The sequence below is a fragment of the Panthera onca genome, chromosome B1 (assembly GCF_046562875.1).
Source record: "Panthera onca isolate mPanOnc1 chromosome B1, mPanOnc1 haplotype 2, whole genome shotgun sequence".
NCBI classification, from domain to species: domain Eukaryota; kingdom Metazoa; phylum Chordata; class Mammalia; order Carnivora; family Felidae; genus Panthera; species Panthera onca.
Window position 1 is genome coordinate 67,365,891 of NC_138342.1, and position 18,145 is coordinate 67,384,035.

Consider the following 18,145-nt stretch of genomic DNA (forward strand, 5'->3'; position numbering starts at 1 on the left):
AAAAGTTTTGCTCTGGCAACCATCTTGATGTCATTCAGTCTGGGGAGATAGGATTGTACTAGAATTTGGCTTAAGCCCTAAAACATGGCTGAAGCAGACACAGAAGGCTCTTCATGTCGACCCATCCGGTCAATTTGGTCCACTGTGCCCAGATGATGAGGGTCAGGCCATTCTCTGTTAGTCATTTCTGCCCAGGAAACACAGGACATGTATCATCTTCTGGTCCCAGCACTGGTAGCCTTCCCATTTGTAATATGATGATAAATCATTTTATCATGAACAGATGATGAAATTAAGCAGGAAACAGAAACCTACTCGGAGACATGAATTTGAGTCAACCCTCTTAACTTCCAGAACAACAGTCCCAACACCACACTCTGTCCTCTTTACCTATTAACCCCATTATTAATCACCTTGGACTAGGCAAAATTTCCTTTAAAAATAGATTCTGTGGGTGCCTGGGTGGCTCTGTCAGGACAGCATATGACTCTTGACCTCAGGATTGTGAGTTCCAACTCCATGAAGGGCATAGAGGGTTACATTAAAAAAAAAACAACAACAAAAAAAGATTCTAGGTGAAGGTTTAAGGTGCTGGAATTAGTAAGATTCTAGTCCTTTAACAGTTTTATTAACAGGTTTAATGGAGGCAGATTCAGATTATTGGTTACAAAGTCTTTTTTTCAACCAAGTAGTGATTTATACACCCTTGAAAAAGACTTGTTGGCAGTGGGGTGATTTCAAAGCCATCTTTATATATGATGACTTTTTTTTTTTTAACTACATTGATGTTCCAATCAGAAGATACATCTTTTAGTTTCATTAAACATTTTAGATTTCATGAACAGTTTTAGAAAAGATTTTTTAAAATTTTTAAAGTTTTTTAGTTTTTATTTTTTTACCTTGAGAGAGACAGAACACTAGCAGGGGAGGGGCAGAGAGGCAGGGAATCCCAAGCAGGCTCTACGTGGGGCCTGAACTCACAAACCGTGAGATCATGACCTGAGCCGAAATCAAGTCTGACGTCAATTGAATGAGCCACCTAGGCGCCCCAGAAAAGATTTTTAAAACCCACCTTTCTGTTGTTTATGGTATTTAGAACAGTCCTTTGCTGTATGTGTCCCCTGTTTATCTATTTTAAAAAAACACAGATATTAGAATAATTGCTTATTTTCTTTACTAACCTTTTTCTTTTGAGGCTAACTGGGATTTATTTATTTATTTATTTATTTATTTGGCTCCACACCCAATGTGGGGCTTGAACTCACAACCCTGAGATCGAGAATTGCATGATTCACCAACTGAGCCAGCCAGCGCCCTTTGTTGGGCTTTTAAAGTTCAAACTCAAAATAGCAGCTCTTCATTGCAGTTCTAAACTGGTGCCTGGCCAAATTCTTTTCTGATTTGTTTAGTTTTATTGTTTATGCATCAATAATTCCTATTTATGACCGCAATAGAACACGGGAATCAATGTGCTTCGGCTGAAGGAGGGGGAACAGCTGCTGTTGGGTGACCGAAATCATTCAGCTCTCGGCTTCATCCTCACAACCTCTCGCTGGCAGAAAAGAATATTCCTTTCAAGAAATTTGTCTCAGGTCTCTTTTCTCCCCAGGAGAGATTGAAAGCGTGGATTCAGGACAAAGTGCAAAACTAATTGCGTAGAGAAAACAATTGAGTTTGATCTTTGATTAGTACATCAAAAAGACAGAAGATCTTTGCTAACTGATTTTAATAAATGCTACACTGGCTCATTTGTAGACTGTAAATTATAATCCATACGGCTGCCAAAAAAGCAATGATTTATAGGCAGTCCAGGTTGTTTCTTAAGGCCAGTTATGCCGTCTAAAGTAATAGTCCGAGGTCTGGCAGGGACAGGCCTGGGGAGATGGAAGGCCTCCGCCATTTCGAGCAAGAATCATTCGTAAATGGATTCCTCCTCACTCCCAGAGTTGATAAATAAATAATTGTTGGTTTCCTCCCACTGCACACTAATCTTCATCAGTTTTGTGTCTACCAGATGGCACTACAAATGATGGAAGATAATAAAGAATAAACCCTGGATACTGCAATACCTCAGAGCAAGAGCTAGTAAAGGCTTATTAAGTGCTTCTTGCTGGAACAGGGGAGGACCAGGGAACAAGATGATGACGAATGTCATCTGGAAGAGGGGAACTTGTTTTCATTACTCTGTTTTTGGAAATGCTTTTACAATTAGTTAATCATAAGCTTTATAACTGGATAAATGTGCGAGCCGTGCAAATTGACATTTTTAAGATTACACACTAAAGACAACTGGGAAGTATCAATTTGTCTTAAGAATATGAGGGAAGCAATATGTAGCTTCCAACATGTTCATTGGTTTCTTTAAAGCCCAAATGGAGGACAAACAGCTTGTGACAGCTTTTTAATAAGGACAGTCTCCTGTGTATCGTGATTAGATGAGGTAGTATTTGCAAAGCACTTAGCACTGTGCCTGGAATATAAATGACTGCTATTAATTACTGGTATTATTGCACCCCGTGGGGAAGACCACATGACTAGGTACCAACCTGCAGGCCTGTGTGGTGTGACTGCAGACTGGCTGGGAAAGGTCCCTGACCCTGAAATTCAAGATCCTCTCTCAGGGCTTTGCGTTCTGTTAAATGCAGAGATCTCCTCAGCAGTCACTTATGCTTTGGTATGATTAGGTCTTTTCAGAAAAGTGGTGTCAAGGGTAGAAAAAAAAGAGTGAGTGTTAAAGCTCATGGTAGCTGAGGCTGAAGGCAGTGAAGACAAAACTCGCCTGACTGGGGCAGGCACTGGTGCCCACATGGGCACCAGCTGCGGTAAGAACCACCCTTTGAAGAGTTGGGGAATAGCTGGGACATGAAAATCCTATTAACGCTAAAATCCTGTTAATGCTGCCTATTGAGGGCATGAAGAGAAGAGCTTCTTCAAAGACTCAGCACTGTCAGCATTAGGGTTATATCTAACCTTCTCCTTAGTGGTGGCATAGCAGCCCATGCCTGATAGACACTTCCTGCTTAGACAAATGGGCTATATGTTTTGGGGAAGCCTGGGTGGTGAAAGGCTTTGACCCATATAGAGTTAGGTCCAGGGAGGAATCTTATTAACTGCAGGAAAGCCCTGCAGTGTGCTTCTCGTCGAACTCTGCAGGTTCCAGAGAGGCCTCTTGGGCCTCACTGGGAACATTCTCCATGTGTCTCATGTCTTGAGCCTTCTAAACTAAGATTGTGCCTGTGTTGCATGTTGGACCAACTGTCTCCCTTGATTTTCCAGTGGGTTCTATAGGACTTTTGTTTCCCAAAGCAAACATTTAAAAATAGCATCTTAAGGGGCACTTGGGTGGCTCAGTCGGTTAAGCATCCAACTTCAGCTCAGGTCATGATCTCACAGTTCATGAGTTCGAGCTCTGCGCAGGGCTCTGTGCTGACAGCTCAGAGTCTGGAGCCTGCTTCGGATTCTGTGTCTCCCTCTCTCTGTCCCCCTCCCTCGCTCATGCTCTGTCTCTCTCTCTCTCAAAAATGAATAAACATTAAAAAAATTAAAAAGAAAAACAGCATCTTAAGAATGAGTGGAACTCTTTGCGGGTGGAGTTCTACATAAATTAAATAACGGGTCACCTTTTGGGGGAGAGATGCCACAAACGCCAATGATTCCCTCAGGAATAACATCATCTTTCTTTCTTACTTGGAGTGAAACTCTCACCATCCAAAAGAACCATTTCCAGAAAACTTTTGCTGAAAATTTTACTGGCCCATCACCCACAGCATGCCAATGGTGATAGTTAGCTGACGCTTTGAAAGACACTGAGGAGACTGGCCTTGGGGAGATGGTATACAAGGTCAACATGGACAAGGACAGAGAGCATGGCTGGTTCCCTCGACCCTCAGGGAAGCACTCACAGAACAAAGGGGACAGGATATGAAATGATGGTCTTGGGCCCTGAAGAAAAGGTGTGGAACTGGGACCAGACATAAGTACTAAAGGTTTCTTCCTTTTTTTTTAAACCTACATGTCCATTTGCCATCTTGGTATGCATTTGTGTACGGGAGACTGAGTCACCCATGTTAATGCTGACCTTTAGATTTAAAGACCGTATCTACACACATCAAGATTCATCACAAAGCCTATACATTTGTCATCCTTGCCAGTGAAGAAATAAGTGTGGCATTCTTTTTAATGCAAATGGATTATACAATATTATATTCTTCTCATGCTGGATTTTATGGCACGTGAAATATATTATTTCATGCGGCAAAAGAAATAAAGTCAAGAATACATTGAAACAATGAAGATGGTGAAATGTAAGGTAAAACAAAAAGCCAGCTTCAGCATGTTGACATGATACCCAATTATCAACTAAGCTAACCATGCTTTTGATATAGGTTTGGGAGAAATAAAGAAGAAATGTACCAAAGCATATAAAGCATTCTTTACTTTTTTCTTACCTAGGAATGCTGCCATGTTCATAACTTGACTAAACACACAGCTTGCAGGAGGTTCATCACCTGCAATACTTAAAAATTATGACATGTTTTATTATTACTGTATTAAAATCTGTCACCTACAATATACTAAATGTCTGTGTGTCCCTTCAAAATTCATATGTTGAAATCCTAACTCCCAATGTGATACTATTAGGAGGTGGAACCTTTGGGAGTTACTTAGGTCATGAGGGTAGAAGCCGTTCCCAGCGGGATTAGTGTCCTTGTAAAACAGATTCCAGGGGCACCTGGGTGGCTCAGTCGGTTAAGTGTCCGACTTCAGCTCAGGTCATGATCTCGCAGCTCATGAGTTCGAGCCCCACATCAGGCTCTGTGCTGACAGTTCAGAGCCTGGAGCCTGCTTCCGATTCTATGTCTACCTCTCTCTCTGTCCCTCTCCTTCTCATGCTCTGTCGCTCTGTCTCTCAGTCTCTCAAAAATAAATAAATGTTAAAAAAAAATTTTTTTAAAGAGAATCCAGAGGACTGTCTCATCCTCCTTCTGCTGCATGAGGACATGATGAGAAGATGGCCATCTGCAACCCAGAAGAGGGCCCTCATCGACACTTGACTGCTGGTACCCTGATGGACCTCCAGTGTCTACAGCAGGGAGAAATAACTTTTTGTTGACAAGCCTCCCAGTCTATGCTACTTTGTTACAGTAGCCCAAACTAAGACACTCTCTCAACCTGTAAGATCCAACAGATCGGAGGAAAGCTATCCAGTTACCTTATATATGGTGCGTGCTTCACACCAGGTTTCCTGGAAAACAAAAAACACAAGTTAAAGTACAGTCAGTGCACAGTCTAACCTCACCAGTGGCAAAATTTTTGTTAAGTCTATTAATAAATAATCAATTACCCAGAGATCAACTTTACCTTTCAGCTGAATTTAATGGGAAAATTTTGTCATCTTCCACAGCTATAAAGTATCTGTGAAGAAAAAACAACCTAAGTTTATAAAACAGAGACATTTTTTTAAAAAAGACTCATTTCCCAGAATGACTAGACTAACCACATTAAATCATATTCATTTTTTTTTAACTGGGAAAAATCTCTTTTACTATGTTTACCTATACTCTGGTTTCTCTTCAGATCACATGACTCTTTCACCTTTTACTATGTTTACCTATAGATCACTTAGCTCTTTAAAGTCCAAATGTGATTACTAACACTATTTCTTTAATTTTTAAAACACTCCCCAAATTAATGGTAATCATTATAATCTGGAAACTGGAAAACAAAGAAATGAGACCTTATAACCTTGGGCAAACTGAAGTACAATTAGAATTCAAATTTTCTAATTTCTCAGGAGTATGTGTTCACCTCTATTAGTGAACTGCAAGGGACCAAAATAATCTGCCGGAAGTGAAATAGTACTTGAAATAATAAGCAAGTGTAGGAGTGTTCTGTGATAAGCCAAGACTTATAATGTAATGATACCCATTTTATAAACATACCAAGCCCAGTCACCCACAATAACTGGACTATGAACTGGACTGTGAGTGGAATCTTTGGCATGTTAGTATGATGAACAAATCTTGCAAATAATGAATCCGTATCATCAGTTTATAGAATGTTCGTTACTGAAAGAACACAGGAACACAAAATAAGACCAGCAGTCTTCACTACCTGCTTTGCATTATTTATTACTCACTCTAGCTATTTACTTTGGGTAACTGAAGGAGGGAAGAGAAATGGAGACTTTAGCAAGGTTGAATTAGGAAACATTATTTTAAAGTATTTCTAAACACGTTTCTACATCAAAACTACATTCCTATCTACATTGCAACCCAAGTCCTTAAATAATGAATGAAGAGAATACTCACACTATCCATAATCCAGCTGAAGTAAACAAAGCAAATACAAGAGGTAAAAACATCCATACACTGCATTTCTTCCCATCCATGCCTGTACCACTGAAATGAAATCAACAGGTATTAATAACCAAGGCAAAAATTTATCTCAATCGTTCAGGACTGAAAGGAAGTTCACTCTAACTGAAAAGAATTTATGAATAAAAACTGAAAGTACTTTATGAAATCATGATCCAAATCAATTACTGCCACTTACTCATGTGGAAATCCCTTGAGCAGTTAATGTGGATGACTGTTTTCTAGAATTGGCTTAAATATTCCAGAGCCTTAGTTGAGAAACAAAGGGGAAATTTCTCACAAACACATTTATCCTTATATAAGTATCAATGTTTTTTAAAAAGGACAAAAGGGCTTGGGTTAGGATTTTCAGAAGGGCTAGGTACCAAAGGCTTATTCCAATCTACTTTTAGTGCTATTATTAACATTTATAGATTTATGGTTCTATGGATCTGGCATGTACATATGCCTACAGCTTGGCAGACAAGAGTCCTGGAAACAAATGGTTACTAAATAAATTAGCAGTTCAGGAGGAAATGACAAATGCTTTGCAAATCTGAACTTTTCTCATGATATGTTATTGAGCAACTATCTCAGAAGACTCTAAAGATGAATGTTCTGGAAAACAATGCATTGTGTATAATTTTAAATGAACTCCAGTGAACACAGTGGGGAAAAAGAGCAGATGCCAGGCATTCTGGATGTTATATTTGAAAGCAAAAATAAATGAATAAAAAAATTCCCCACAAAAATGAAGTAAGAGAAGCTAAGCTCTAAGAGTGTCTATGAGAAAGCGACCTGGCACACAGACCCGACACACAGAAGAATAATGTAATTAATAGGTTTCTCTAAAGAGGTATCACTGCTCATTATTTTGGGTGATTATTATAGGGATCTACAACTTGTAACATATTGTTACAAGTTTGAACCAGCACTGCCACATATCTGAGCGCCTCCCTGATATTTGCTTTTGCATGCTGACACTCCCTGGACCTTCCAAATACTGAGGTCAGAGAAAAAAACATGGCCCTCCCTTGGGGATGGCCATGAGGTGTCAGAAAGGTCTTGGTTATCAGAACTGACCTACCTGATAAGGCAGATCTTTCAGGTGAGGGGACAGACACCTGACCCTAAGAATATGCCTTTGAACAGTCACGCTGTAGTCTAAACAGCTATCTGGGTAGGGATGTTAAATAAATGACAGAATCTAGGAGTTGAAAGACATTAGAGCCACTTTCAATCAATTTAATCCAGTCTAATCCAATCCAATCCAATTCACGAGTATTGACATTCTGCTTGTGCCAGGTACGATACCAGGTGATGGACATGACTGAGGCAAAGTCTAATGAATAAAACTGTACATAACAGTCTATACAATATATAAAAGCTATTGTATGAACTGATGATGCATGGCTACCCAGTTTATATAATGTAGAAGGATGATGAACATTTTAAGTATACCCACTATGGCTAGTCAAGTCAGTATCTATTCATTTATTTATGTCCAGAAAATCGTGGGTTTGTAACAAAGCTATCAATTTTGCTAACAAAATATAATTTAATCATTAGCCAAGAAGTAGAGTGAGTACAGAAAATGGGAATGTTGACTGAGCATGTCAACCAACTATTCTAGCTCTGCCCCTAATAGGATGCTCTGACAGGATGAGTACAGATGAAATGGTTACACTGGAATAAGAGTCAAGAGACCTAGTTTTCAACGTTAGCTTTGCCCATAATCAACTCTATGGGCCTTGGCTAGTTACTTAAATCTGTAATACCATCTCCCCATCTTGCTGCATGAAGACCGAATTTTAAAAGAGGCATCAAAGACTGAGGCCTCACAGGGTGGTAGTACTCTGGAGGTAACCCAAGCCCAATATTTTTGCAGTAACAGAATGCTCCAATGTACCCAGAATCATCAGCCCATGAGGAACTCACTCCTCTTAACCATTTTTACAACAGACTGGTAAATAAACCAAAGCCAACTGGTTAATTACAGTGAAAAATGCAACTGCCAAATGGACAGATACTTACACTGGTTTCCCTTATAGGAACAGCTATATGGGAAATCAAAATTTGGAAGCAGGAAAGTAGAATGAAGAGAGTTATCGAGATAATTCTAAGACCGTGGCATCAAGCTACAATAGTTTTATGCGCTCATTTCCTTTAAAGGGAAGCAGTTTAGTGGAACGGAAACGGTATGGCAGTGCATTGGACTGAGATCCACCTCTGTCACTCAGTACTTGTGTGATCTCTGGCAAGTTATGTCATCTCTTAAGCCTTTGTAATTATGGTGATGACTTCTATTTGATAGGGTTGTGCTGAGGATTAATGACGACACAGGTAGAGCACCTTACACATAATACATGCTCTGTAAGGGGCAGCCCGGCCAACTAGAACTGGTATCTTTCAATATGCATTGCTCTTCTTATTTTATCGTGAAAGCATCTAAGGTGGCTAATGGCTACCCTCCTAAATTATTTTATCTTTACTAGTTTAATTCTCATACAGCAAACTTGCATCCAAATTCCGGGAAAACCATACTGTATTGCTTGCCTAATGATAGATGAAATTGCCCTTTCTTAACTTAAAGGGATGCCTTGGAGGTGAAAAGAGTAAGTCGATGGATAATTGTATTACTACCTTCCAGTGGAACTACTTAGGAGCTTCTTCAGAATTTTCACATTAGTTATGCCTTTTTGGGGGGCAGGTGGTGGTAATGGCAAACTCACATGCTATTGTAAGAAATAACACACAGAGATCCCGTATATCCTTCACTCTATCTCTCCAATGGTAACATCCAGTATAACTACAGTACAACAACCAAGATATTGACATTGATACAATCCTTGACTTCATCCATATTTCACCAGTTTTATATGTACTCTTTTCTGTGTGTGTATTTAGTGTTATGCAATTTTTCATGAGTAGATATGTACGATCACCACCACAGTCAACTTATAAAACATACAGTTGTTCCTAAAAGGGGAGCCAATATGACATGAGTTACATCACCTCAAAAATTCCTTTTGTTGCCCTTTTATAACCACACAACTTTCCTCTCCCACGCCCTTCTTTCTAATCTCTGGCAACCACTAATCTTTTCTCCATTTATATAATTTTATCATTTCAAAATGTTATACAAATGGAATCATATAATTTGCAACCTTTGGGATTGGCTTTTGTCACTCAACATAATTCCCTGGAGATGCATCTAAGGTTTGTGTTCATTAGTAGTTTGGTACCTTTTATCATTGGGTACTATTCTATGGTATGGATCTACAACTTTGTTTATTCATCCATTACAGGACATCTGGGTTGTTTCAAGTTTTGTTTGTTTATTTGTTATTAAACAAATTTTTTTTTAATGTTTATTCATTTTTGAGACAGAGAGACAGAGCATGAATGGGGGAGGGTCAGAGAGAGAGGGAGACACAGAATCTGAAACAGGCTCCAGGCTCTGAGCTGTCAGCACAGAGCCCGACGCGGGGCTCGAACTCACGGACCGCGAGATCACGACCTGAGCCAAAGTCGGACGCCTAACCGACTGAGCCACCCAGGCGCCCCATGTTATTTTAGACAGAGAGGGAGAGAGCACACATGAGTGGGGCAGATGGGCAGAAGGAAAGAGAATCTCAAGCAGACTCCATGCTCAGCACGAAGCCCAACATGGGGCTGGATCCCATGACTCTGGTATTATGACCTGAGCTGAAATCAAGAGTCAGACGTTCAGCTGACTGAGGCACTCAGGCACCCCTCAAGTTTTGGGTTATTGCAAATACAGAAGCTATAGAACACTAGTGTATGGGTGTTTGTGTCAATGTAAGTTTTTATTTCTCTGGACTGAATGCCCACGATTGCCAAGTACTGGGTTGTATAACTGCATGTTTAGTTTTAAAGAATCTGTCAAACTTTTTCCAGGATTGTTGCATCATTTTACAATGCACATGGACTCCAATTTCTCCACACCCTCAGCAAGATTTATTTTCTGTTTATTTAGTAGTAGCCGCCCCAATGGGTATGAAGAGGTATCTCATTGTGAATTTGATTTGCATTTCCCTAATGATTAGTGATGCTGATTATATTTTCATGTGCTTATTGGCCATTTATATTTCTTCTTTGGAAAAATGTCGACTCATACCTTTTGTACATTTGTATTAAAAATTTTTTTCATGTTTGTGTGTGTGTGTGAGAGAGAGAGAGAGAGAGAGCAAGCTGGAGAGGGGCAGAGAGAGAGGGAGACACAGAATTGGAAGCAGGCTCCAGGCTCTGAGTTGTCAGCACAGAGCCTGATGCGGGGCTCAAACTCACAAGCCATGAGATCATGACCTGAGGTGAAGTCAGACACTTAACCGACTGAGCCCCCCGCCAGGCGCCCCTGCACATTTTTAAATTGGGTTGTTTGGTTTTACTGTTGTTGAGTGGTGGGAGATCTTTATATATTAACATATATTCATTAATTCCTGGATATTAATCTCTTATCAAATATACGATTTACAAATTCTTCTCCCATTATGTGAGTTGCCTTTTCACTCTGTTGATAGTGTCCCTTGAAGCACCAAAGTTTTAAATTTTGATGAAGTCCACTGTATCTACTTTTTCTTTTGTTGTCTGTGCTTTTGGTATTCTATCCAAGAAATTATTGTCAAATCCAACATAACTTCCCCCTATGTTTTACTGTAAGTGTTTTATAGTTTTAGCTCTTCCTATTTAGGTATTTGATCCATTTTGAGTTAATTTTTTGCATATGGTGCAAGTAACTTCATTCATTTGCATTTCCAGAGCCATTTGTTTAAAAGACTCATTTCCCCCATTGAATGGTCTTAGCACTTAACAGGGTCTTTTGCAGAGCAAAAGTTTACATTTTTTTTAAATTTCATTTTTTAAAATTTACATCCAAATTAGTTAGCATATGGTGCAACAATGATTTCAGGAGTAGATTCCTTAGTGCTCCTTACCCATTTAGCCCATTCCCCCCTCCCACACCCTCTCCAGCAATCCTCTGTTTGTTCTCCATATTTATGAGTCTCTTCTGTTTTGTCCCCCTCTCTGTTTTTATATTATTTTTGTTTTCCTTCCCTTATGTTCATCTGTTTTGTCTCTTAAAGTCCTCATATGAGTGGAGTCATATTTGTCTTTCTCTAATTTTTCTTAGCACAATACCTTTCAGTTCCATCCATGTAGTTGCAAATGGCAAGATTTCACTCTTTTTGATTGCCGAGTAATACTCCATTGTATATATATACCACATCTTCTTTATCCATTCATCCATCGATGGCCATTTGGGCTCTTTCCATACTTTGGCTATTGTTGATAGTTCTGCTATAAACATGGGGGTGCATGTGTCCCTTCGAAACAGCACACCTGTATCCTGTGGATAAATGCCTAGTAGTACAATTGCTGGGTCATAGGGTAGTTTTATTTTTAGTTTTTTGAGGAACCTCCATACTGTTTTCCAGAGCGGCTGCACCAGCTTGCATTCCTATCCGTTTTTTTTTTTAAGTAAGTTCTATGCCCAACATAGGGCTTGAACTCATGACCCTGAGATCAAGAGCCACATGGTCTATTGCCTGAGCCAGCCAGGCACCATTAGCTGTGTCTTTTTAAACTATAGATCTCTATTGTCTTACTGAAGTGGGTTAGACCCTAGGCAGTTTACAAATGACTTTGACAAGGATTAGGAAATATGTGATGATCCAAGTCAGTTTTCTGAAATAAGTAAAGGAAGATTCTCGTAATGAAGAACATATACTTTAGTCATATACACTCTACTATGCCAGGTTCTTTTGGCAACTGACAAATATGAGCTTAAGAACAGAACAATGAAGTGTGTATGTGAAGGTGGGGAAAGTTCTCTTCCCTATATCTCCTTCCTATCCATCTTTGTGTTATCATGGAGACCAGAAGATGAGAGTAAAAAGCTTTCCGGACCAGTTTCTGGTATTGTTAACCTATCAGTGCCCCATCTGACATATCTTGGTCCCGTTACTTCTTTCTCCCTCCCTGGTAAGCTGTATTAACCGAAGAAGAGGACTCTGTTACATATATTTTTCCTTTCTTGTCCAAAATAATTTATTTGTCCTTCCTTAGCCCATACGCAGCTTATAATGTGACCAAAGAATCTGCAGTACAGAAACAACACCGACACATTCTCTACTCTCAGTGCTGGAGGAGGATTCTGGAGATGCCAGGAAATAACATTTGCTTTGGTTAGGTTTCCTAATACGTTGTGAGCTGTTCTGGATCGAAAAGTTTCGATATTTGACTGGAAGTTCCTCTGCTAAGAATAAATGAGTAGGTCGATTAAATTAACTCTCTTCACTGCCTCAATCTTATCTGAGAATTAAAAGTTAAAACTGAGATGAGTCTCTTTCTTCTCTCCGTCCAGACACCATTAAAATAAACTGGTCCATTGCTTCCAGTCCCATTAGAAAATGTCACTAAACTTTACTTACATTTCCTAGCAAGGACACATTCCACTCTTTCCCTGAGCTGTAGCAACACAGTACCTATCAGCTAAGAGAGTACATTTTACCTTGCCTTTTTATTTTTTTATTTTTATTTTTATTAGCGTTTATTTATTTTTGAGACAGAGAGAGACAGAGCATGAACAGGGGAGGGTCAGAGAGAGGGAAACACAGAATCTGAAACAGGCTCCAGGCTCTGAGCGGTCAGCCCAGAGCCCGACGCGGGGCTCGAACTCACGGACCGCGAGATCGTGACCTGAGCTGAAGTCGGACGCTTAACCGACTGACCCACCCAGGCGCCCCTACCTTGCCTTTTTAAGGAAAGGGGGGAGTGTGGAAGGAATACTCCATACTCCCAAGAGTTTTATCTTTGCATTCTGAATTATACTTCTTTTTTATTTCTGTGTACTATTTACTCCATTGATGTTATATCCAATAATACTTCATAGTAAAAAATTTAGGATTGTTCCCACATCCAAAATGGTAAAGTATATCTGGAACAATGGCACCTAATTAGTTTCTAATAAAAGGAGGAAAAGACCAAAATTTCACAAACCTTCTTGAAAGGGTTCTGGCATTTAGATTTGGTTTGGGAGGCTCTCCTCCAAATGGTATCATTTATCCAAATGATTTGCAAAGCTGTTATCCAGATGGTCAAATCCTCCTAGAGAGCCAATACTAGCTCTCTGTACTCTCTGTACATTTCTATTGTGTGTTCTTTTCTCCCAATAAATATTCCCAAAGTTTGAGTGATCTTCACTCTCTTTCACCCACTCTGTGGCAAGAGTGAGACTCTTCAACACAGAGTCAGAAGCTGAAAATCCCCATCTGCTCCCTGAAGCTTTCATTCTTCCTCAGAACCTGAACTGTATCAAACATTTGTGGTGGCTCCCACTGCTGACACTCCTGTTCTTCTGTAAGTCTTCTAGCTGTAAACTCTCAAGAGAATACCTGGCCATTTGAAAATTTACAATCTCGTGGAAGCAAACAAAGTGTTACTTTAAGCACACTTTAACTCGGACGCCTAAGACTCCGACTACTTTAACTGATTCGAAAAAGGGGTCTTGATAAAGTTGAGGTCATATAATTATGATGTATTTTTATCATCAAATTCCAAACAGACGGTTCTTACAGTAGAACCTCGCGAAGCTACTGAAGTCAAAGAATATACTACTCTGTTCCCAGTGATACGCCTTGAAGACAAATTTCCTATTCTATCAGGCGATGGTAAAACCCCTCCAATCTACAAACGGAAAAGTAAAGCCCAATTGGATCATCTTCATTTATACATTTTGAAACCTTACTGGTGTGAAACCACTTATAATAAAGTGACCCTAAAGTTGAGATAATATTTTCTGGGGCTGGAAAGGATTTGTCTGTTATGATTCAGAAGGATTTTGCACAACCTAGGGTAACAGTGAGGAGGTAGCTATAGCTCGAGGACTCTGGAGCCAGAGTCACCACGTCTTTGAATTCCAGCCCTGCCACCTACTGGTTGTGCGGGCTTGGTTGTTAAGCCCTCTCTTTGCCTCGGTTTCTTCATCAGTCAAGAGGGAATAATAATGGTACTTACTCATGGGTTTTTATGAGGGTTGGAGATATACTTAAAGCACTGATAACTACCTAGCATTTGATGGCTTTTCAATAAATGTTAACTATATTCTGCTGCAAGTGACGTTTGGGATCTTCAGTAATCTTTTTTTCACTTTGTAATTTGTCAGGAAATGAGCTCCCTGCCAAAGCAATTTTTCTTTCTCTTTCAGGGCCAGCTGGAATGGAACAGGAAAGATTAACGGGCCACCCACTAAAAACTGGGATTATGACAGTGTGAACCATGAACATCCTTGCCTTTTTTTTTTTTTTTAACCTTCTGGGAATCTTATTTTCCAGTTGTATCATGGAGAAATGTGAAAGGCTTGTGTTATTTTGTAATTCATTTACAATTATAAGGGGTAATGACAAGAACTACTTGTTTTGTTTTGCTCAAATGTTTACAGGCTCTCAGAAATCAGCATGGGCAACCAGCTCTTATGCTGACAGTAAATTCTGCTTTCACTGAGTCCTAAGTTTGGGAAAGTGTAATTTGAGTGACCTGGTGTCACCCTAAGATATGTGACTTTCTTTAATGGGATGTACACAATATTTTTCAATCTATGAGGTCAATTTTGTCCCAAAATAATTTTCATGAGCACTGGCAAGAGATGATATATTAATTAGTAAGAGATTTCTACAAAATATTACCATCTCCAAAAGAACACGGTGATTTCTTTTTTATTTTTTTCATGTTTCTTTAATTTTGAGAGAAAGAGAGACAGAGCATGAGCAGGGCAGAGGCAGAAAGAGAGGGAGTACAGAATCTGAAGCAGGCTCCAGGCTCTGAGCTGTCAGCACAGAGCCTGACACGGGGCTTGAACCCACGAACCGCGAGTTCATGACCTGAGACAAAATCATACACTCACCGGATCTGAGCCACCCAGGTGCCCAAGAATATGATGATTTGTAAGTAAAACCATGGTGACTGGTTTTTCCCCAGTGCTCTCTTGATTTCTAAAAGCAATCACCATCATTCAACTGACAGATCACTACAGGGATCCTCTCATGCTGGTGGCCCAAAGAACTCTTTCTCTCAGAAATAGATGGTAGACACTGTCCCCACACCATTTATAGAGTAATCCCAGAAAGAATCCCCTCGTACCAGTATTTCAGTTTGATAATATCTTCTCAGAATTTCTATGCCAAGATTCTCCCCGGAGTTCACTTATGTCTTTAACAGTATTTCAAAATATCGCCCACGTGACAGATTTATTGCCAACCCACCAGTCATTTATCCTCTTTTTCTTAGCTAACAGAGTCTTCTTTTATTCAGGACTGCAATGTGTTCATCCCTGACTGGTGCAAGTCATAACTGGTGTAAGCCAACCATAGCTATCTCACTCCTTTGATGAGTGTCTTCCCAGACCCCTTGAACCTGGCCAATAAGAGTCAAGGGGCAGTCTACTTACTGAATAGCAAATGGGAAGGGTTTGCATCCCTGACAATGAAAAGCTTCTTTTCTTCCACCCTTCTCCTTTCCTACTTGGGAGGCTGGTGTTAAAATATACCATATAGCCGTTAGCCATAAGACAACAAACACGAAGATCCACAGACGACATACTGAGGATGGCAGAGGAGAAGATGAAAAGAACTGACTCCTTGATAACAACATCAAGACATTGCCCCAAGCTCTCGATATCACCAGACACCAAAATTCTTGTGATGTGAATCAATTAAGCCTTTATTACATTATTACTGTAGGTTGGTAAGCACCAGAATCCATTCTCCCTTCTTCCAATATAACCGGGCAAGTGACTGCTCAGCTACACTCTAATTAGCAGCCTCCCTCTCAAGTAAGGGTGGGGGGGAGGGGCCTATTTGTAGGTTCTCTCCAATGGATATGAGTGAATAGTATTCATATGATAATAGTGTAATATCATACGATTATAGCATTGTGTTATATAGGAAAAGGTCTCTATTTTCTAGAGACACATACCGAAGCCTTTAGGGATTGACTGTAACAATGTCTAAAATTTACTTTGAAAAACTTCACCAACTGGGTGATGAAAAACTTCTGAAATTGAGTGGTGATGGTTGCACAACTTTATGAATGTAATTAATGCCACTGAGTTGTGTTCTTAAAAATGGTTAAAATGGCAGAATTTATGTTATATATATTTCACCATAATAAAAATAAGTATAAAAAATGGCACATCAAAAAAAGACACACATTAGGATATCTATTACCAAAAAAACCCACCAAAAAAAAAAAACAAAACCCCAGAAAATAACAAGTGGTGGCAAAGAAACTCTTGTGCACTGTTGCTGGGAAAATAAAATGGGACAGCTGCTGTGAAAAACAGCGTGGAAGTTCCTCGTGGAACTTCCTCAAAAAATTAAACATAGTATTCACATATGATCCAGTAATTTCATTTCTGGCTATATACCATAAGGATTGAAGGCAGAGACTTGAAGAGATAGCTCCACATCCATATTCACAGCAGTGTTTTTCACAAGAGCCAGAAGATGGAAGCAATCTAAATGCCCACCGATGGGCAAATGGATAAACAAAATGTGGTCTATGCATACAATATAATGTTACTCAGCCTTGGAGAAGAAGGAAATTATGCCACATGCTACAACATGGCTGACCCTTGAGGACATTATATTAAATGAAATAAGCCAGTCACAGGAGGGCAAAGAATGTATGACTGCACTTCTAGGGTACTTCCAGGGTAGTCACATTCATAGGGACAGAAAGTAGAATGGGTTGCCAAGGGCTGGGGAGAAAGGGGGAACAAGGAGTTCATGTTTAATGGTACAGAGTTTCTAGTTTTGTAAGATGAAAAGAGTTCTGGAGACGGGTGGTGGTGATGGTTGCACAACAGTGTGAATGTACTTAATGCCCCTGAACTACGCACTCAAAATGGTTAAATTGGTAGATTTTATGTTATGATATTTTACCACAATTAAAAAAAATAGACACAAGGAAAACGTCTTGCAAAAATCTGGTCTTGGGGGCGCCTGGGTGGTTCAGTCCGTGCAGCATCCGATTCTTGATTTTGGCTCAGGTCACGCATGATCTCATGGTTTGTGAGATAGAGCCCTGTGTCAGGCTCTGTGCTGATGGCATGGAGCCTGCGTGGGATTCTCTCCTTCCTCTTTCTCTGCTCCTTCCCTGCTCACACTCTGTCTCTCTTTCAAAAATAAACAAACATTAAAAAAAAACCCTGATCTGAGAAAACAAAGTTTCTTGATTCTTTAAAAAGAAGAAAGAAAGAAAGAAAGAAAGAAAGAAAGAAAGAAAGAAGAAAAGAAAGAAAGAAAGAAAAGGAAGGAAGGAAGGAAGGAAGGAAAAGAGAAAGAAAGGGAAAGAAAGAAAGAAAGAAAGAAAGAAAGACGGAGGAAAAGAAAACAAAACTGCCACCTGATATGTCTGACTTGGAAAGCAGATCATCTTCTTATTTTGCTTATAACTTTGTGAGAAATGGCTGAAAAGAGCCTGCATATTAATGTGAATTATCTGTTCTTGTTCTTAGTATGAATTATAAGAAAGAGACTAGCCTAGGACAGAAGAGACTGCTTTGCAGAGAGACAGATGCAAAAGAAGGAGCTTTAGAAATTGGAGCTTTGGAGTTTAGAAATTTGGAGCTTTGAAAGGCTGGAAAAGCCAGTGGCTTCTGCACCTCAAATGGCATGAGATTAGAGATGAGAAAAAGCATGTTGCCATCTTTCCAAAGTCTTTTGTCTCAGAGACGCCAGTACAGCTGCCATTAAATTGAAGGAAGG

General features: G+C 39.7%; 1 protein-coding gene across 3 annotated transcripts in view; it reads right to left on the bottom strand.

The window, feature by feature from the left end:
• The window catches only part of TMEM150C (transmembrane protein 150C), a 77,693-nt gene that overhangs the window by 11,035 nt on the left and 48,513 nt on the right, over positions 1-18,145 (bottom strand). For all 3 annotated transcript variants that reach the window (XM_060654756.3, XM_060654755.3, XM_078445981.2), the window contains exons 2-5: positions 6,312-6,401; positions 5,362-5,415; positions 5,213-5,245; positions 4,449-4,516 (exon numbers count right to left, since the gene is read on the bottom strand). In XM_060654756.3, coding sequence (XP_060510739.1) covers positions 4,449-4,516; positions 5,213-5,245; positions 5,362-5,415; positions 6,312-6,391 — 235 coding nt within the window. In that variant the 5' untranslated portion in view covers positions 6,392-6,401. The remainder of the gene's footprint in view (positions 1-4,448; positions 4,517-5,212; positions 5,246-5,361; positions 5,416-6,311; positions 6,402-18,145) is intronic.